This window comes from Lepus europaeus, chromosome 7 (genome assembly GCF_033115175.1).
Source record: "Lepus europaeus isolate LE1 chromosome 7, mLepTim1.pri, whole genome shotgun sequence".
In the NCBI taxonomy this organism is placed as follows: Eukaryota; Metazoa; Chordata; class Mammalia; order Lagomorpha; family Leporidae; genus Lepus; species Lepus europaeus.
Window position 1 is genome coordinate 113,135,134 of NC_084833.1, and position 22,095 is coordinate 113,157,228.

Consider the following 22,095-nt stretch of genomic DNA (forward strand, 5'->3'; position numbering starts at 1 on the left):
GCAGCACCGCTAGGGCTGAGTTGGTCCTTTTCCGTGGCAAGGTCGTTTTGTCCTCTTCCTACACCTCCTTGTAAACTTCCTTTTAGTCTCTTTCTTTCCTCTCTTCTTCTTTCTTTCTATAGTCTTGGCAGGATTTCTACTCTAAAACACTTTCTTCTCTCTGCATGCAATACAGCTACATGTGTCTTTCCTTGGATGAGGGTCATCTTGGTCCCAAGGGGGCTCTGCCCCAGTTTCCATCTTTATACCTGATGCAGACACTGAGCTGATATCCTTTCCTATCTAAAGGTAACCTACTTACTAGTTATTTCTTATGTGTCTTCATTATTCAAGGCAAGGCAAGGCATTGGGTACTGTCCAATGTGTTCATTTCTTTCTTCCTCTTCTGAAACTATCACATAGAGTGCTTTCCTCTTTCAAGTATCTTACTACTTAAAACTGCATTAAAACAGGAGCCATGACAGAACTTGGGGCATGGTACAGATGTCAATTTTTTAGGATTCTTTCAGTCATGGTTCTTATTCTGGATTTTTAGCTTCATATCTATATAGGGACCATATACTTTATTGGATTAAGTTTCTATTGTAATTGATGCTTAGGTAAGGCTCACAGTTCTGCCCACCTTTCTCAAACTCCACCAAAAACAACAAGGCCTGGGTCAACTGATACTTTGTGATAAATAGAATTGAAATATTGATAATTTTTCCATTTATATGTGGATTGTGTCTGTGATTGTGATGAAAAATTACACGATGATATTCCTGCTTACAGTATCAAGAGCCGCATGTGATGTCAAGTGTCTTTGTTGCCCTGGTTGTATAACCAGGGTTTCCTTTTGTAAAGGAAATTCTATTTACTTCTTTTAAAACACAAAAACATGTGTGAGGATCTTGCTTAATTGAGATTTGTTTGTTTAATATGTAAATTTTATTTATCCTTTTTTTCTTAGAAGAAATAATTGAATCTGAGTTCATTACTGTATGCCACCTTCTTTACAAATCCTATTAAATATCCTACATATCCTATGATTAGGATATAGTTATATGACTTTTTCTAGGCCGCACAACTAATCACATAGAAGCTAGTTTTTCCTTCATTCTTTTTTTTAAAGATTTATTTATTTGAAAGTCAGAGCTACACAGAGAGAGAATGAAAGGCAGAGAGAGAGAGAGGTCTTCCATCCACTGGTTTACTCCCCAGTTGGCTACTAGTTTTTCAAACCATTGTACATGCTAAGAAGAAATGAAAGGGAGGGAGGGAGAAGAAGAAAGGAAGGAAGGAAGGAAGGAAGGAAGGGAGGGAGGGAGGGAGGGAGGGGAAGGAAGGAAGGAAGGAGAGAGGAAGGAAAGAAAGAGAAAAGAAAAAAATGAAGAAAGAAATTGTGAAAGAATAGAGAGAACTTCTGGAGAACTCTTGTAGAATGGGCCAAAAGTGTGAGTGGTATGGGAATTGACTCTCAGCCAGGATGCTGACAGATGAACCACAGACTTTGATGGCCAATGAGAACACACTCATGACTCTTTAAAGATTGATTTTAAAATGGGGTAAATAGGATGGGCAAAAAGAAAAAGCTTCGTCATGCTCTCTTTCAATAGTCAGTCATTTTCTGGGATGATAAGACTGAGGAGTTTAGGTCAAGTTTTCCTGGTGAGACGGGTCATGATTTTCACAGTAGTACTTTCATATTTTGCTCTCTCCTATCCATCCCTACTTTGAATGATTTCAGTGTAGTCTTCAAGAGACCATGGTTCTTACCACTGCATTTTTATATTTATGGAAATCTATCATGATTTTTGAAAAATTTTTAAAAGACTGGCTTTTAAGATTAGCCTTAGAAGATAATGATGCCAGCTATGATCTTTACTTCAATCTGAGTAAAATTATTGTTTTAGGGAAGAGCCAAGTATTTTCATTTATGATAATCCTGATCTCACCATTATAATTTTAAGACTTTCATTCCTTAATCAGAATCTAAATGCTTTGTATTACTTCTATACTTCTTTTGTCTATATTCATTATAGTACTTAGTTAAATAAAAATCTTAAACTGATTTGGTTTGAATTTCAACCTAAAGTACGTATTTTACTATTTTTAAAGATTTCATTTATTTATTTTTATTTGAAAAATAAGATTTGAAAAATCACATACACAGGGACAGAGAGAGTGAGCAAGAGCAAGAAAGACAGACAAAGGGGGCCGGAACCATGGCTCAATAGGCTAATCCTCCGCCTGCAGCACCAGTACACCGGGTTCTAGTTCAGGTCGGGGCGCCGGATTCTGTCCCGGTCGCTCCTCTTCCTGTCCAGCTCTCTGCTGTGGCCTGGGAATGCAGTGGAGGATGGCCCAAGTCTTTGGGCCCTGCACCCCATGGGAGACCAGGAGAAGCACCTGGCTCCTGGCCGCGGTGGCCATTGAGGGGTGAAGCAATGGAAAAGGAAGACCTTTCTCTCTGTCTCTCTCTCTCACTGTCCACTCTGCCTGTCAAAAAAAAAAAAAAAAAAGAGGGAGGGAGAAAGGAGAGAGAGAGAGAGGAGAAAGAGTGCTTCCTTGCGCTGGTTTACTCCCCAAATGCCCTAAATAGCCTGGGACTGGAGCTGGGCCAGAAGCCAGGAGCCAGGAACTCCATCCAGACCTCCAAAATGGGTGGCAGGGATACAAGTACTTGAGCCATCACTTGCCCAAAGTATTTATTTTGAAAGTTCACATGCTTTCAAAAATGATATAGAATAAGGGCCATGACATCCATGTCTATGAATACTTAGTACTCAACAAAAAACTACAATGTGAATCCACAGGCATAGGACATTACTGTGGTCTGAGTACTAGATGTAGTAAGGAGTACTCCCTGGTGGAGGACAAATCAGCAAATAGCCTGGGTCAATTCTGTGAAATCAACAGTCTCATTTTTCAGGACAGATTGCTTGTATTGAACTGAAAAATGTAACTTATTTAACTTTTTAGTTAAAATGACATTTTATAATATTTGTAACTAAAATTGTTCAAATTCAAAGGCTTTAAATAATGTCATAAAAAGTAGATATAAGATACTGATAGAATATTTGAGCTTATTTTATCATTATTGAATGTTTGGAAGTTTTGTATGTATGCTTTGGGAGCGATATGGGTACATATTTCAAATCCTCTTGCTGTGTTGTAGCTTCTCCACTTACACAGTCTGAATTGGAGAAACATTCAGCCTTATGCACTCAGCTTTTGGTGTTGCCTTTACAGTCCAGCCTCTCTCTCTCCAGATCAGACACAGCTAGTATGGCTACTCTACAAATGCAGAAGCCTTCTGCAAATTAGGACTTCTTTGTAACTTTGAAATACATGAGATGAAAAAGTGAAACTGGTTCTGAAGTGACTCGACACAAAATTTGTAAATGGAAAAAGATGATATCATACATCTTTTAATGCTATAACTAGTACTCAAACAGTATGTTTCACTTTGTGTTTCTATGTGGGTGCAAACTGTTGACATCTTTACTTAATATATACTAAATTGATCTTCTGTATATAAAGAGAATTGAAAATGAATCTTGATATGAATGGAAGGGGAGAGGGAGCAGGAGAGGGGAGGGTTGTGGGTGGGAGGGAAGTTATGAGAGGGGGAAGCCGTTGTAATCTATAAGCTGTACATTGGAAATTTATATTCATTAAATAAAAGTTAAAAAAAAGAAAATGATTTCAATTTTAAATTTTTGAATGTTTTAAACAGTTATTTAAAACTCTATGTTAAATTTAATATCTATTGTTGTTCTGGTGATTGTAAAAATTTGGTAGTTATTGTTAAATAATTCTTGATCAGTAATTGCAAGAAGTTGTTTACTTCAAAAAACCTGAAACTGGGATGAGGTTGTGGTACAGTTGCTAAGCTTTCTCCCGAGACACCAGTGTCCCATATGAGCACTGGTTTATGTCCCAACCAATTTACTTCCTGTCCATCTCTCTGTTATGGCCTGGGAAAGCAGCAGAAGATGGCCCAAGTACTTGGGCCCCTGTACCCATGTGAGAGACCTGGATGGAATTCCAGGCTCTTGTCCACAGCTGGGCCCAACCCCAGCCATTGCAGACATTTGGGGAATAAACCAATGGAAGGAAGATCTCTCAGTCTCTCTGTGTCTCTCCCTCTCTGTGTAACTCTGCTTTTCAAATAGATAAATAAATCTTTAAAGAAAAAACATACCTGACAGAAAAAAGTATTCCAGAAGAGAGCACAGCATAAATAAAATAATCACAAACTCTTTTAATTATGTTTTGTTTTAAATAATTTACATCGATATGTTATATAGTGAATAAATATAGTAATTTTTCTTTTTGCATCAAACATATCATATACATGGATCAATTTAATAAAGAAAGAAAAAAGGAAAGAAAGAAAATAATCAATGAAATATCTACTTAGTTCACACAGTATTGTCGGGAATTTTTATTCTATATTTTTGGCTGAGTTTTTCCCAAAGTGGAAACCCCGAACGCAGCACAATACTGGATAGCTAAGTTGTTCTGTAGTTCACTCAGGGCAAGCAACTGTGTGCATGGGATTCAAAATGTTTTTGGCACCAAAATAAGCTTATCTTTTAATTCCTTTTTGCACAAAGTGAAGTATTCCCATATAGTGTCTATGGATCAATTTATGCCATCTGGGTGCCAACACTGGGAAGGAGGGAAGCATGCTGTTGTCTTACACAGTAAACATTTCTTCTCCCCTTCTCCCTAATGCCAGAAAAATTCAGTGCATGATAATGGCTGAGAGAATTGATGATTTTGTTAGTTCTCCTGGCTATGAGGCTGGCTCTGTGGCATATTTCTGACAGAAGTGGCACAAAATAAATGCTGGTTGCAGGAAACTGTTTGCTTCATGGTATAGGGGACTTCTTTGGCTTTCTATTTGCTTTCGCTTTCTTATTTGGGTACAGTTGTGCTTAAATGTGATTGTTGGAGCTAGGCAGTTATGTCGTGAACATGAAGGGACAAACTCCCAGAACCATGGCCAACAGATGCTGTGCACTGGTCTGCCCTTGATATGAGCGTTTGGTTATTTCATAAACTCCAGGACATTCTACTTCTTACTTATTGTGTTCTTTAAAGATTTATTTATTTGAAAGGCAGACTGTTAGAGAGAGAGGTACACACACACATACTCACAGAGAAAGAGAGAGATCTTCCTTCTACTGGTTTACTCCCCAGATGCCAAAACAGCTGTGACTAGGACAAACTGAATCCAGGAACCAGGAACTCCCTCTGTACATCTCCTGTGGATGGCAGGAACATAAGTACTTGGTCATCTGCTGCCTCCCAGTCACATTAGCAGGAAGCTGGATCAGGATGTTAGGGGCTAGAACCTGAACTAGCATTCCAGTATGGGATGTGTGCATCCCAAGAGAAGCTTACTTTGCTGCCATCACAACACTCAGGCCCCGTTCATTACCATGTGAGAAATGGAAGCTCCTATTTTAAAAAGATTTTTGACTGATTATTCCATGATTCAAAGGAACTTTGTTATTAATAAATGAGTTGAAATCTGCATGTCCTAAATATTGAAGGTAAAAATTAATTTATGATGATGGTAAGAGTTTGTGAAGACATTAATTTGACCTTAAATCTCACCTGAGGAGTGTTTTATATGTTTTTCTTTCTCTCGTGACTTTGAAATGTAAGCACTCTTCAAGCCACCCTTCAACTGATGATTGGATGAAAAAAATTCTTGTGGCACCAGCATTCCACAATGGAGTTCTGGTTTGAGTCCTAGCTGCTCCACTTTTGAGCCAGCTCCCAGTTAATGTGCCTCATGAAGGTATACAAACAAATAAAATGTTTCTGGAAGAAAAAAAAAAAGAAGTCAGCAGAAGATGGCCCAACTACTTGGACCCCTGCTACCCATGTGGGAGACCAGGATGGAGTTTCTGTGTCCTAGCTTTGGTCTGGCCCAACCCTGGCTGCTGTGGTTATTTGGATAATGAATCAGCAGATGGGAAATCTCTCTTATGTTCTATCACTCTGTGTTTTGAAAAATAAATATTTAAATCTTTGAAAAACATCTCTTTCTTATATTTTCAAGAAATTAAGAGTTTACATATAAGAGTCAATGCACTCAGGGGCTGGCACTGTGGTATAGTGGGTAAAGCTGCTGCCTTCAGTGCTGGCATCCCATATGGGCACCGGTTCAAGACCTGGCTGCTCCACTTCTGATCCAGCTCTCTGCTATGGCCTGGAAAAGCAGTACAAGATGGCCCAAGTCCTTGTGCCTCTGCACCTGCATGGGAGACTTGGAGGAAGCTCCTGGCTCCTGGCTTCGGATAGGCACAGCTCTGGCCGTTGTGGCCATCTGGGGAGTGAACCATCGGATGGAAGACCTCTCTCTCTCTCTCTCTCTCTCTCTCTCTCTGCCTCTGCCTCTCTGTAACGCCACCTTTCAAATAAATAAATATTTAAGAAAAAAATTCAATGCACTCAAAACATTTAAATCAATCACAATATTTTATTTCTTATAAGCTATAATTCTTACTTGATTTCTTTGTTAATTTTAACCGGACTTTTATTACAATAATTCAGTTGCCCAGTGGGTAATGGAGACTAGAAAATTCTTAAATAAGGGAGGGCCGGAATCATATTTTTGGTGCTTATTCTAACAACAGTGTAGATGCGAAATAAGATTATGTGAGGAAATGCTAGCATAACTTTGAAGAGAAATTAAAAGTTAGTTAAATCTAAAAAGTGCCTGAGTAGGTATGGTAGCTGAAGAAAAGGGATGGGAGTCATTGTGTTTGTAGAGCCCTCTGAGCATGTGAGATACATGGACAATGTTCTGAAGGTTTTAGCCACAGGATTTAATCCCCCACTCCCAAAAAGAAGGGTGGGATCTCCTATGTATTCTGCACTGCACTTAGGACCAAGAAGAAAGAATAAAACAGAAAGAAGTGATTTTTGTTTTTAGAGAACTTATGGCTTTTAAGGGGACATAAGAATTAAAGGGAAAAATGAGGAAAGGTGTGTGTGGAGGGTCTATCAGAAGTTATGGGAATGTGTGTAATGACAACTGGTATTTACTGTTCATCACATAACCATATTCTTGTACGTTCTTGTTTAAGTTTCACAACAACCCAATGAGTGAGATATTATTATTACTACTCCTATTTTAGGAATTCTGTACCAGAAGCACATGGAGGTTAGGTTAGTTGCCCAATGTACTATATAGTTAATGAGTGCAGGAAGGTCCTCTTAATCCACAACCACCACTGTTTGCTAGGATGAGAATCAATTGATGTTCTTATTACTAAAATGATACAGTTAAGTTCTGAGCATGTGGTGGGCATTTGGCGTTGTTAAGGCACCTGAATCCCACATCTGAATGTCTGCCTTCGATTCCCAGTTCAGGCTCCAGATTTCACCTTTCTGCTCACGCAGGCCCTGGGAGACAGCACTGATTATTCAAGTACTTGGGTCCCTGCCGCCTTTGTAGGAAAACTAGATTGAGTTGCTGGACCCTGGTTTCAGCCCAGTCCAGGCCTGGTCATGGTGGGCATCTGGGGAGTAAACCAGATGGGAGTTTTTCTCTCTCTCCTCTTCCTTCCCCTTCTCAAATAAATAAGATATAAAGATATACACATTTTTAAAAAAGGACTTGCCCAGACACTCATGTGCACATCTGCAGCAGGTGTTTAAAAGTCACTACTTTAGAAAGGACCATCATTAATCATGATTCTAATGACATCTCAGGACAGGTAGCACCTGAGTTACTCTAATCTTTGAAAATTTTCAGATAAAGAAATCAGTAAGTCTGGAGGCAGATCCTGTGGGAATTGTCAGTTGGGATGTGAGATGAAAAAACCCAAGCAGTAGATTTCCCTGAAGAGATCCAGACAGTAGGGAGATGGGAGTTGATTTTTGGCCATGCTTTGGGAGATGTACAATCCCTTGAGAGAAGGGAAAACTTGAGTACAACGGTGACTCACTCGGGAGCTAAAGAGTAATCAGTCTAAGTGTAAACAAAATCCCCTTTTTCCTATCTTATATCCAGAATCCGTTCTCTTGGGAAGAGACTAAACAAGCTTCTATCCTTTTTATAACCAGGTACATTATATAATAAACTTACTTAAATCTTCTGTGTTCTTATCAAATGGTAAGTGTGGTAATAATAAAGACTTTATTTTTCTCTGGTGCTAGAAAGAAAAATGTATTATCAAACATTATGCTATTAGAAATCATCATACATTATGCTATCAGAAATATTTCCAAGGCATATCAGGAATCAGGTGTGGATGGCATCCTCTTAGAACCAAAGGAATCGAAGGATTCAAAATTATGGAATCTGAAGCTACTTTTCCAAGAACAGAAGATTAAACTACAAGACAAGGAAGGACTGAGGTATGGACTAAGGACAGTGAGTTCATGAATTGTATGAATGTTAATGTCCTCTGTTTAAGGATGGAGACAATGGTCAGCTTTGCAATGCAGCAGGTTAAGCTTCTGTATGAAATTCCAGCATCCCATATGGATGCTGGTTTGAGTCCTGGCTGCTCTACTTCCAATCCAGCTCCCTGCTGATGGGCCAGAGAAAGCAATGAAAGATAGCCCAAGTGCCTAGGCCACTGCTACCCATGTGGGAGACCAGATGGTGCACCAGGCTCCTGGCTCCTGGCTTCTGCCTGGCCCAGTCCTGACTGTTGCTGCCATTTTGGTAATGAACCAGTGGATGGAAGATGTCTTGCTCTATAACTCTTTCAAATAAAATAAATAAATATTTAAAACAATAAAAAAGAATGTAGGCCAGGGTTCTAAACTAAACCATCCTGCCCCAATTCCCGCTTTGTGCAATCTTGAATGCAAGTGAAGCAGGGAGAAGAAAGTGTCTCAGGGAGGAGCCCACATCAGTTCCTGCTCCACAGACAAAATTCTCTGTCATTTTTCTGTGACACAGACAGCAACTTAACCTCTACCAGACCACGATTCCTTAGTTTAGCATTAGGAACAAGGTTTTTTAAAGATTTATTTATTTTTTACTTCAGAGTTACACAGAGAGAGGAGAGGCAGAGAGAGAGAGGTCTTCTATCTGATGGTTCACTCCCCAATTGGCCGCAATAGCCAGAACTGCACCAATCCGAAGCCAGGAGCCAGGAGCTTCCTCTGGGTCTCCCAGGCAGGTGCAGGGGCACAAGGACTTGGGCCATCTTCTACTGCTTTTCCAGGCCATAGCAGAGAGCTGGATCAGAAGTGGAGCAGCCAGGACTAGAACTTGAGCCAATATGGGATGCTGGCACAGCAGGCAGCAGCAGCAGCCTCACCTACTACACCACAGCACTGGCCCCTAGTCTTTTTTTTTTTTTTTTTAAGATTCATTTTATATATTTGAAAGGCAGAGTTAGAGAGATTTCCATTTGCTGATTCATTCCCCAGTTGGCCGAGACAGGGCCAGTCTGAAGCCAGGAGCCTAAAGCTCTGCCCAGCTCTCCCATGTGGGTGGCAGGGGCCCCTGCTGCCAATCCGAAGCCAGGAGCCAGGTGCTTCTTCCTGCTTTCCCATGCGGGTGCAGGGGCCAAGCATTTGGGCCAGCCTCCACTGCCTTCCCGGGCCACAGCAGAGAGCTGGGCTGGAAGAGGAGCAACCGGGACTAGAACCCAGCGCCCATCTGGGATGCCGGCACCGCAGGCAGAGGATTAACCAAGTGAGCCACAGTGCCGGCCCACAAATTCAAATTTCTACATGTTTTTCTATAATGCTGGAGCTGAGCCTCTGTCGACTACACATTTCTACTTTGCCAACCAATACTCACATTCTGATAAAAATAAATAACATCTCAAAAAATATAAAAGCAAAACTGAAACAAGTTTGTAGAAAATGATCTGAATACTTGGCATTGATTTAATCACATGCAGTGGAAAAAGAGTAAGCACACTATCCCCAAATGCCACAGCTGGCATTATGTAAATAAACCACTAAACAGAGATTCAAATGTCTTTTCTTCCTATATATGTGAAAACACAGTTCTATGTTCATGTGTCTTGCAGGGGATCCTCCACTCAGTATTACTTTAGTGGGCTTCAGTGTCCAACTTTCCTTAAAGAAACCATATGGGAGAGAAGACCCCTCCCTACACCCTCTGGCAGCCAGAAACCAGATGCGTTAATCTGAGCTACACAGTTCCTGATCTCACCTCAGGAAATTCATCTGCAATGATGAAAACCAATGGGGCCATTGAGAACTATTTGTGTGGTTACAGCAGGATCCAATAGTGTTATGCAACAATCTTATGGAACAGGAGAATGGCACTGTGGCCAGACTGTTCCTGCTGCGCCACATCCACCTCTTGGCTTCTGGGGTTGCATTGGTTCAGCTCACTCCAGGTACTGCTGTGCAACCTCACACCAAGTCCACATCCCCAGGATTCTTGCTGCCAACTCCTAGAGCCACTTGCAGTTATTTGTCAACATAAACCTTTTTTTAAGATTTATTTTATTTATTTGAAAGACAGAGTTAAGAGAGAGGTAGAGAGAGAGAGAGAGAGAGAGAGAGAGAGAGAGAGAGAGAAAGGTCTTCCATCCACTGGTTCACTCCCCAGATGGCTGCAATGGTCGGAGCTGAGCTGATCCAAAGCCAGGAGCCAGGAGCTTCTTCTGGGTCTCCCAGGCAGGTGCAGGGGCCCAAGGACTTGGTCCATCTTGTACTGCTTTTCCAGGCCATAGCAGAGAGCTGGATTGGAAGAGGAGCAGCTGGGACTAGAACCGGTGCCCACATGGGATGCAGTCACTTAAGGCCAGGACTTTAACCTTCTGCACCACAGCACCAGCCAAGTCAACATAAACCTTAACACAGTGGTTTCCCTGCATCCATGTAAGACAAATCGTGAACTGAAAAAGACATATTTGTGAAAAATGTTAACTTCTAAGTAGTAGATATGAATAAATATTGAAGAAAGGTTTTAGAGTGTTTTAATTCGTAATTAATAATAAACTGCAATAGTTTTTGTAACCCTCTCTGTATTTCACTTCTCAAAAGATAATACCCTAGTTTCCTGCTCTAACAAGTAATGCTATTATTGGCTTTCACAATGGTGGTCCTCATTCACATAAGAACCTTGTCTGCAACAATTTGGGATATTGCCACTAAAACTTAGGAGTTAAGTTATATATAATCTTTGCATCTATTGAAAATTATAGGGAAGACAAGATCCAAAAGTCCTAGTTTACCATTTTTATTAAATTTAGTGTAAAATTCAGATCACAACCTCAGAGAGCAGGCATTTTGCCAAGAGGTTAAAATACCTGCATCTCATATTGGAATGCCAGGGTTTGATCCTGGGCTCCCGCTTCTGATTCAAGCTTCCTGCCAATGCACACTCTGGGAAGCAGCAAGTGATGACGTACATAGTTGGTCTGTGCCACCAAAGGGAGACACCTGGATTGAGTTCATCACTCCCAGCTACAGCACTGCTCATGGCCTTTTGTTCATTCTCTCACTCCCTTGCTATCTTGCTTGCTTGCTCTCTTACTCGCTCCCTCACTCTCCTCCTCTCTTTCTCAGTCTCTGAAATTAAAAAATGTTCACACCCATGTCCTAGCCATGTGCCCAACTGCATTCAACACAGGATTAATTAAATTCACTGTGAACTCTGGACCCTGTGATATTCACTCAGGATTAAAGGAAGATAGAAGAGAACTAATAAATAACACAATGTGTTCCAGATAATGTTCATTGTCTCCCACATCGGCAGCTGCCTCTCTTTTTTATTTCCAAGGTTAGAACCCTGTTATCTACATCTCTAAACCTCTGCTGACATCTTTATACAATGACAAATAATTTTAAAATAGCCTTTTAATGAAAGAGTTTCCAGCCTACTCTAGAACCCAACAAGCAATTTTATGGTCACAGTGAGGACAATAAGTATGTGGGTTCCCAAGTACATATGATTGGTTAAAGAGTCTGGGAGGTGCCATAAAGAAAGTTTTGTTTAAACAAATAACACAAAAAAGTAATTAACTGAACAAAAGACGACATGGATTTTGTCAGGTGAGGAGTGTGGGAGCAAGGCAGAGAGAATGTTCAAGAAGAAACTACTTGAAGGAAGGCTAGAATGTAACAGAACACTGTGCATCCCAGGGAGATCATAAGCATACAATAGCCACTGTGTGGAAATTACACATTAGGATGGAAAAGAGATGCAGCAAAATGTTGCTATCAGTTAATTTCTAAGGGGCGGCCCAGTACGTAGAATGAGAATCTATTCAATCTCAACAGGAACTGGATTGTAATCAGTTATCCAAGGCTAAGGCTGGGTACTAGGAGAGGAGGAGTGGAGACGTCAGTGGCTAAAGAGGATGTCACATGCCCACCAAACACTGAGTTGAGGAATGCAGACTAATGCCCTTGGGGCTACACACATGGTACCCTTTGTAAAATGGTACCCTTTGTAAAATTAAATTCGAGCCTTAGAATGCCTCAGTACTGACATCCTTATATGAGGAACTGCAAGCTAACTTAGCACAAATAGCTGAGTTGGAGTCAATTACAGCAGCTGAGCTTCCGACAATGGTAGGCGGCCAGCTGATTCAAATAAGGCAAAACACCACGCTGTAACTAATTCCTCTGTCTCTGTACATCACTTCTGTTTTCTGTCCCCGACCACATTTCAGTCCCCGAGTCCCTTAAATCTGTTCTGGTTCCGAGGCCTGCTTCAATCTGAAAGCTAATTAAGAGCTTTCAACTAAATTTGTTGTAATTTTATCTTTTGACAGCATCATGGTTATTTTCAGCTCAGAAATGAATATGGATGAATCAGCAGAACAAAGCCTCAGAACTGAGACTGTGTATTCTAGAGAAGAATAAAGAGACTCCCTCCTCTCCAAGGTGAACCTGAGGAATTCTTGCTGTGCTCTCCACAGAAATTCTACCCATTATTATTAAAAAGAACAATAGATGAATTCCCTGCTCTGTTCTTTCTTGCAGTAATGTTTCTCCTAAGTACTGAAAGAAATGATGGCAACACTCATTGACTCATTCATTCAATCATTCAACAAATATTTTTTGAACAGTTATTATGGCAGGTACTATATTTGGGATATAAAAAAAAAGTTACCTACATTGACAGAACTTATGACTTGGGGAAAATTATCCTATATAATACATATTATCTAACATATTATGCTTCATAACACGATTATATTATTTTAACATTTATGTATTTTAACATGCTGTGGAGAATATGTGTTTACTTTGTGATGCACTTGATCTTTTATTATTAAGCCTGTTGTTTAGATTATTGACAATTTTATCATAGAACTCACTAAAGATTGTGATCATTGGGGATGGTACTGTGGTATTGTGGATTAAGCCACCACTTGCAATGCTGGCATCCCATATGGGTGCTAGTTCAAGTCCTGGCTGTTTCACTTCCAGTCCAGTTCTCTGCTAAAGCCCCTGGAGAGTAGGGTAAGGTGTCCCAAAGTCCTAGGTTCCTACACCCACACATGAGACCTGTATGAAGCTCCTGGCTCCTGGCTTCAGTCTGGCCCAGCCCTGGCCCTTGGAGGCCATCTGGGGAGTGAACTGATGGATGGAAGCTTGCTCTATCTACCTACCTACCTATCATCTATCTATCTCTATCTCTATCTCTCCCTCTCTCTCTTTGTAAGTCTGCCTTTCAAATAAATAAAATAAATATTTAAAATAAAAAGATTGTGCTCCTTACCAAATCTAGTAAAACGCGCTCTGAGGAGAGGTCCAGATGACCCCAAAGGAGACTCACAATGTGCAAGGCCCTGGTGAAGAGATGGGTGGCATGAGCTCACGAAGAGCTGGTCCATTTCACACTCACACGTACTTGCTGGGGTGGAGGCTCCATGAGAACTTCAAGTTGTCCACATAGTACATGCCATATACCCAGTGCCAAATGCAGCATCTCATTGGTGTTCAGTGAGCACTAAGGAGCATTTATTCAGATTATAAGTAAAAGGGAATAGAGGAGAAAATGTGGCCAGTATCCAGAAACCAGTCAACGAGAATGAGGATTTTGTTCAGGATCTGGTCACAGAGCCTCGCAGAATGTATCTGTATTCCCAGCGACTGTTCTCTAAGGCCTGGAGAGAGGGCTGCAGGAGCACTATCCCCACCCCACCCCTGCCTCCAGGGCGGTGTGTGTCCTCTCACTCTGAGAGGGGGAGGAAGCCGCAGGAGACGGGGTCATTGGATGTCTGGGAGCTGCACCAAATGACTGGTTCCTGGGCACAACCAAATCCTTCTGAAGACTTGGAAATCTGACAAGGAATTTCACAGGAATTGAATTCTTGCATTAGTTTGCGGAGGTACAAGCAGATGGAAATTATGTATTTTAATGAATCATTTCTGGTTTTCAAATCTCAGGATCAGAGGTCATCTAGTGCAACCCTGCCACGCATGCGTGGTGAAATATCTTTAAAGCATTTCTGGTAGAAGCTCATTCACTTCTGCCTGGATATTTTTAGTCATGGTCACCTGAAGAAAGGGCATGTCCAATGCCTCACACTGTAGATAGCACGGATCCAACAAAGATAATTTTCCCAGATCCATTAAGTAGACATCAATCACCTGAAAAATTCACAAACACTTTAAAAGGTTGCAAACAAGTAAAACCATAGTTTTAATTCAAAAATATTTATTAAATTTCTGTGGGATGTCAGAATTATAATTTAAAAGTGTGTATCTGTCTTCTTGCTGTCGAGAAATTAACTATTTGCAGCAGACAAATGTTCTACCCACATGGTTATTAGAAGATAAGTTCACAGCACATATATTTGTTATACAAAAAAATGTTGTATGAATTTTTTTGAGAGAAAGAGAGAGAGTGTGTACACGCACTCCAATCCATTGGTCTAGTCCTCAAATGTCTGCTACAGCTGGGCCAAAGCTGGGAGTCAGGAATTCAAACAAAGTTTCCCACATGAGTGGCAGGGAAACAACTACTTGAGCCATCACCAATGCCACCAGGGTCTGTATTAGCCAGAAATTGGAGTCAGAAACCAGAGCCAGGAGTGGAACGCAAGTAATCCAGCATAGGATGTAAGTATTTTAATCACTAGGCCAAATTTTAATACAACACTCAAAATTTTATGTATTTTTAAATGTAAAACAATAAATGCCTGACCAGTACAAGGAGACAACTCAAAAGAGAAACTAAAAATACTAAACCAGGTAGTTCACTTAAGTATCCACCAGGTTGTGCTAGTGACTCAGTAACATCTTTAAACCAAAAATAAAAAATGAATTATAAATGAAAAAGAATATTTCATGAGACCCATATTTTGTATCTTAGGCCCCTAAAATGTATAGTCATGGATCTTCTATAACTCCTTTTATAAAAATTAAACTCATCGAAACACAATTTTTAAAAAATAAAAAGTATTCTTTAGAGCAAAATTAATTAAACAGTTGGAATATATTCAATTTGCAAAACATACTGGACAATGTCGTTGTTGGATAGTGGAAGGAGTAATGGCTAAGACTTGACAATCACAGTATAAATAAAATACACAAGTATAAACAAATAATTCCAATATGACAAGATCATCACTGGCTCCAAGTATTTCTTGTTTTGTTTACTGCTCCATTCCAACACCTAGAGTATATTAACAGCCCAATAATTATTTGCCAAATGAATGATTTCATGAAATCATGATTATATAATAGATGTGGGTAGTTTTTATGTTCTGCTTATCAATATAATCTAGTATCTAAATGTGAAATTTTAATATTGAAAACAAGGCATGATTGAATGTTTCTTTCTATCAACCAACAATAAATGTGTTTCTATCAAATAGTGTTTGAAACCAGGTTAAAATAATCAGATGCATTTTTAACATGTTTATTTATTTAAGAGGCAGGGTGGCATAGACAGCTGGTTGCCTTTCCAAATGCCCACATCTAGGGCAAAGCCAGGGTCAAAGCCAAAGCCAGGAATGCAATCTAGGTCTCACATGTGGCAGAGCCAGCACTGCTGCCTCCCAAGGTCTACTTTAGCTAAAGCCAGGAATTGAACCCAGGTCCTGTGATGAGGGATGCGGGCATCTTACCTACTAGACTAAGTGCCCAGCCCTATTTGGTGACAATTTCAATTTTACAAATCTCCCAGATCCACAGGAACAACTTCTCTTTCATTTTAGAATAAATGTTGTCAAAAATATTTTTATAAATTCTCCCCAGAATATTTTGTATTATTCAATTGCATTATTAAATTTGTTGTACTTTATTGTATTTCAGCATATAAAATTAGTTGACAATGAATTTTAACTATATACAATCTCTGGAGAGACCTATAAGCCCAGAATAAAGCTAGCCCATCTTTCAACCTTGTAAGTGCTATATATATATATATTGAAAACAAGGCATGATTGAATGTTTCTTCGTATCAACCAACTGTATTTATTCTGCTCTATGGACAAATTTATCAAGAATATTTGCATGTGTCCACTTTGACATTGAAATCACTACAGAATATTTCTCACATAAGGACGTGGGGCACCATCTTTACTATTACCTTCTTTTTCATGTTGATTGTCAATCATCTCTCAATTGCTGATCTCTATTCTCCCATTTCTCTATTTCATGTTTCTATTTCTTTCCATTCCTTCCTGGAATGCACTGTGTATTAGCGCAGAACCCCTGCAGCTGGAACCAGACAAAGATGGGCTTAACTAAAGTGGGATCTGCCACATTCTGATGGCTTTAGCAGATTCCTTAACTGAATCTTCATTTGCACCTTGATGAAAGAAGATAACCAGCAGGAGTGTGCTATTTCTGCCTCAGAAGCAAAAGACAAATGGGAGTTGCCTGGGAAGATACTCAATCCTCTCCATACAGTTTCAGGAATAAAAGATTATTTTTACAGTTAGGAAAACAAAGAAATTTCACTCTTGTAGCTAGCCCTTTGATCCTGAGCTTAGACAGACTAGTCTGTGGATGCACGGAGCCAAGGATATTTGTCCACAAACAGCTAGAATATAAAAGAAGAAAAAGTGAATTATTTTATTTCAGATTCACTTAACATAACATGCACTTAACATGACATAATTGTATTAGAGCTATAATACCAGAAATACAATTCTATGAACTTTGTCCAAAGTGGAAGGTAGTTTGACAATTCATTTAACATACCATAATTGTATTACAGTTATATTACCATAAATACAATTCTATGAATTTTGTCCAAAGTGGAAGGTAGTTTGACAAACAGTATAAGTCCTTGGAAATAAAAGCAAATGGGAAAAAACCAACAAGACTTTCAGTTCTAGCTTAAATTTTTTAAAAGAGGTATAAATAAAATTATTTCCATAAATCCTATTTTATAAAGTACATTTAATCAAAAGTTGATGATAAATTCAACCCAAAAAATTCTTTTAGCATCAATGGTGTTGATCACATGATCTTTCTCCTCAGCTTTATCAATAAATACATCATATTAGTAGATTTCTTGATGTTGAACCCCATATGAATCCCCAGAATAAACCCCGCTTGGATTGGATGAATTACTCTGTTTTTTCTTGCTAAATGTTTGCAAATATTTCATTTAGAATTTTGTGTTGCTATTCATAAGTAAAGTTTGTACGTAGTTTTTAATGCAATCTTTTCAGAGTTTTGGATTTTTTTTTTTTTTACTCCCTATGTAAATGCAACTTTGAAGAGAGGGTTTTTTTTTTTTTTTTTTTTTTTTGAGGTTTCTAGGCTCTGAATCCATTCAGACAGTATCAGAATTATCTGTTTGTTGTTAGAATTCTTCTGTGAAACCATCTGGGTCTGGCAGTTTTTGTGATAGAACCCTTTAACAATTTTACTAGTTCTGTAGAATTGCAATATTTTGATTTTTCTATCCCATCCAGAAATCATGTTGTTCAATTATGTGTTCCTAAAATATGGTCTCTTCAATCCAGGCTTTTAAATTCTTTGAACTAAGGCTGACAAAAAACTAATTTTTTTATTTCCTCTATGATTACTCCCCTCTTCTCTTACTTTTTTACTTGTTATTCCTCCTTTTTCTCTGAATTAGGATAGCTAGCAGTTGAGATATTTCATTCATTTCTCTAAAAACAAGCTGTTAAATTTTTTCACTAACAATTATTTTCCTGCTTCCCAATGCAATATTTCCATTTTTAAAGTGTATTGATTTCTACTTGTCTTTCTTTAGTTGGCTTTATTATGTCTGTTTTCCAGACCTACTAAGTACAGAATTCATTTACCTTCATTGTCCTGTTTGTTAACAGAATAAACAGTTATCTGCTTTTTCTAGCCATTCTGCAATTTTGTATTTTACTTTTATTATAAGTAGCTTAAAAGAGACTGCCTAACATCAAGGTAATAAAGGGGGACCAGCATTGTAACTCAGCAGGTTAAACCACCACCTGTGATGCTGCCAAAGTATATGAACTCTAATTCGAGTCCCACTCAGGTTTCTTTTTTTTTTTTACTTTATTTAATAAATATAAATTTCCAAAGTACAACTTTTTTATTATAGCGGCCTTTTCCCCCCATAACATCCCTCCCACCTGCAACCATCCCATCTCCCACTCCCTCTCCCATCCCATTCTTTATCAAGATTCATTTTCAATTTTCTTTATATACAGAAGATCAATTTAGTATATACTAAGTAAAGATTTCAACAGTTTGCACTCACAGAAACACAAAGTATAAAGTATTCATTATATCATTAATTCACATAGTACAACACATTAAGGACTCAGATTACTGGGGAGTAAGTGCACAGTGACTCCTACTGTTGATTAAACAACTGACACTCTTATTCATGACGTCAGTAATCACCCAAGGCTCTTGTCATGAGCTCTGTCTCTCCTCTCTCTCTCTCTTTCTCTCCCTTTCTCTCTCTCTTTCTCTCCCTCTCTCTCCTCAAACCCCACCACTCAAATAAAATATCTTTATAAATCTCATGGAAAATGCTTATTATAAAAAAGGTGTGCATGGGATTCAACATTTTTTCATGAAAATAACCATTTTAAGCTATTTATTTGAAAGGCAGAGTTACTGAGAGAGAGAGAGAGCGAGAGAGAGAGAGAGCATGCTCTTCCACTTGCTGATTCACTCCCCAGTGCCAGCAACATCTGGGGCTAGTCCAGGCTGAAGCTCGGAATTTCATCCAGGTCTCCCATGTGGATGACAGGAACCCAAGTACTTGGGCCACCATCTCCTGCCTCCCTTGCACACTAGCAGGAAACTGTACTGTAAGTAGAGGTGGGATTCTGTCCCAGGCGTTCTGATACAGGATGTGGACATCCCAAACTGCAACTTAACTTGCTATACCATAACACTGGCATATCCTATGCCTTAACTTATTACTTGTTTTTACCAAATAGCAATTTATTTATTTTTTTATAGCAGCATAGAATCACTTTTGTCCTTCCTCATTATTGACTTTTTCCTAATACTCCAAATCCCATGGGTGGGCCTAGACACAAACAGTCCTAGACGGTGGGATTCAGTGAGGCCCAGAGGGTTGACTAGCAGTGAACAAGGTGTTAATTCAATTGCAACAAGTGAGTTAATATACGTAAGGCACCTCAAACAGTGAACATATATATGAGCATGCTAGGTAAATGCTGAGTGTTGTTATTATCACAATTTACATGTAACTGAAGTATCAGAGTTCTTCTCCTTCTTCAAAGATCTCCTGCATTTAATAAATAGGAGAAAATATAATTTCTCTTGGCTGCTCATTCATCAGCCTATGCTGCAGGTGCTCCTCTGTACAGTCCTCAGCGCCCCCTGTGGATGTCTCACTTTTGTTTGCACCTAGAACGCTGCACTTTCACACCAGTGCCAGCGGAGAAGTAAATAGGGAGAAGACTTCCTATTGCTGCCTTGTTTCTTACCCCAACACACACTGTGGAATTGCTCAATTTTATGGAATAGAGAGTTACAAGCAAAGCAAAAGACAGACTCAGTACCTTCATTTGACTCTTCCCGTACCCAAAAGATAAGCACCAAATATTTTTCACTGGGGGCTCACCTCAAGACAACCTCAAATTCTACCCTCTATTCAGATAGTGCTCATTCTTCTGCCATGATGTGAGATTCCACTTTCTTATATCTCCACATGAACTGCGCTGGCCCTAAATTCACCTTCCTCCTACACTCACAGTAATTGATGGGAGTTATATTTGCTGAATTCTCAACTATTCAAACTAAAATAGCAGAATGTATAGCAGAGCAGTACAGAATTGCCTTTGGCACTCAAAATGCAAATCACTTATGGTACACCTAAGAGTGAGGAGTATAATATGAATCTACTTTCTTCTTAATTTCTCCAGTGGTTAATAGTAATACACACATTCTCTCTCTCTCTCTCTCTCTCTCTCTCTCTCTCTCTCACACACACACACACACACAATTAAATAAATCAATTTTTAAAAATAAATTTCCTAAAAACTCCATAATGTACACCATAACATGCTACATAATCATGCAAATCCATGAAAATTATTTGTTCTCCCTTTCACCCTGAGACCCATAAAACTTGTGAAATTTGTCTAATTGCAAGATTGGCTCTGTCTCCAGTTATCATTCCAAGGCCCACAAAGTTTGAAACTGAGAAGTAAAAGATTTGGGTTTTGATTTATCCTTATACATCAAGCCATATGAATTTCTTGAGTGAGGCCTTCTTTTATGTGTATGTGTATATATATATATATATATATACATATATATATATATATATACATATATACATATATAAAGGCAAGGATTTACAATCCCCTGGCAAGCAAACCCTCTGAGATTTAGGAGATTGGCACTAAGGAATCTACCTTTGGTCTTTGGTAAGACTGCTCAGTAACTAGATTCTCATACAATGACCTGTCTCTTCTCTCAGCCAGAAATGTTCTTAGACAAACTCATTCAGCCTACCAACGAAAAAATGCAAGGCATTGGGGTCTCATCTTATTCATCGTTTCGACCTAATATAGAATCTAGCAAACTCTAGGAAGTTAATAGATGCTAAGTTGCATTCAGTGAGCCCAGTTAAGTGGTACAAAATGATATAATTCTCAAGAAGACTATAGGCAAGAGAGTTCCAATTTTCTAAGTAGAGAAAATGCCCTGTTTGAGGAAATAAGTTAAAATTACCTGTAGATAAAATGGTACTAGGGTATGAAGTTTAACAGGAACTAATCACCAAAGATTCCAATAGATGCATTAGAAGAGCACTCTCTTCAAAGTTTTATCCAGGGCAAGTTTAACATCTTTATTCCTCAAGCTGTAGATCAAAGGATTAAGCATGGGAACCACATTGGTGTAAAATATTGATGCTAACTTGCCCTGAACCATAGACCCAGGAAAAGAGGTGGTTAAATAGGCAAACGCTCCTGACCCAAAAAACAAAGCAACAGCAGTTAGGTGGGAGCCACACGTGCTGAAGGCTTTGGATCTGCCCTCAGCAGAAGGAATCCGGAGGATGTTGGAAAGAATCAAAGCATAAGAGATGAAAATGCTGATACTGGATACTGTAATGACCACTCCAACAACAATGAAAAACACCAGCTCATTGACATAGGTGCTGGTGCAGGAGAGTTTCAAAAGGGGGAGGACTTCACACAGATAATGGTCAATGACATTAGAATCACAGAAGATCAGTCTCAGCATGTTGCCTGTGTGGGCCATGGCCCCAGCAAATCCTATCACGTATGAGCCAAGCATCAGCAAAGAGCACAGCTGAGAGGACATAGTGATTGTGTACAGCAAAGGGTTGCAGATGGCCACAAAGCGATCATAGGCCATCGAGACCAACACATAACACTCGGAGTTGACAAAGAAGCAGAAGAAAAACAGTTGAGCCATGCACCCCACATAAGAGATGGTATTTTCTGATACAAAACCATTCAGCATTTTGGGAGTAAACACACAAGAATAACAGAGATCTATAAAGGACAAGTTCAAGAGGAAAAAGTACATTGGGGTGTGAAGGCTGGAATTCAGTGCAATTAAGACGGTCAAACCCATGTTGCCCACCATGGTGAGCATGTAGATCCCCAAGAACAGGAGAAATAGGGGGAGCTGGAGCTCTGACGGTTCTGATAATCCCACAAGAATAAACTTGGTCACAGAGGAGTTGTTTCTCAAAGTCAT

At 39.3% G+C, this 22,095-nt stretch overlaps 1 protein-coding gene across 1 annotated transcript; it reads right to left on the minus strand.

The window, feature by feature from the left end:
* Positions 1 to 21,165: 21,165 nt before the first annotated feature.
* Positions 21,166 to 22,095, minus strand: LOC133764755 (olfactory receptor 8B4-like). Its single transcript, XM_062198439.1, has one exon. It carries the CDS (start codon positions 22,093 to 22,095, stop codon positions 21,166 to 21,168), a length of 930 nt encoding a protein of 309 aa, XP_062054423.1.

What these genes read in the sequence shown, in the direction of transcription:
- LOC133764755 (XM_062198439.1), bottom strand. Translation starts at nt 22,095, where the DNA reads ATGACTTTGAGAAACAACTCCTCTGTGACCAAGTTTATTCTTGTGGGA.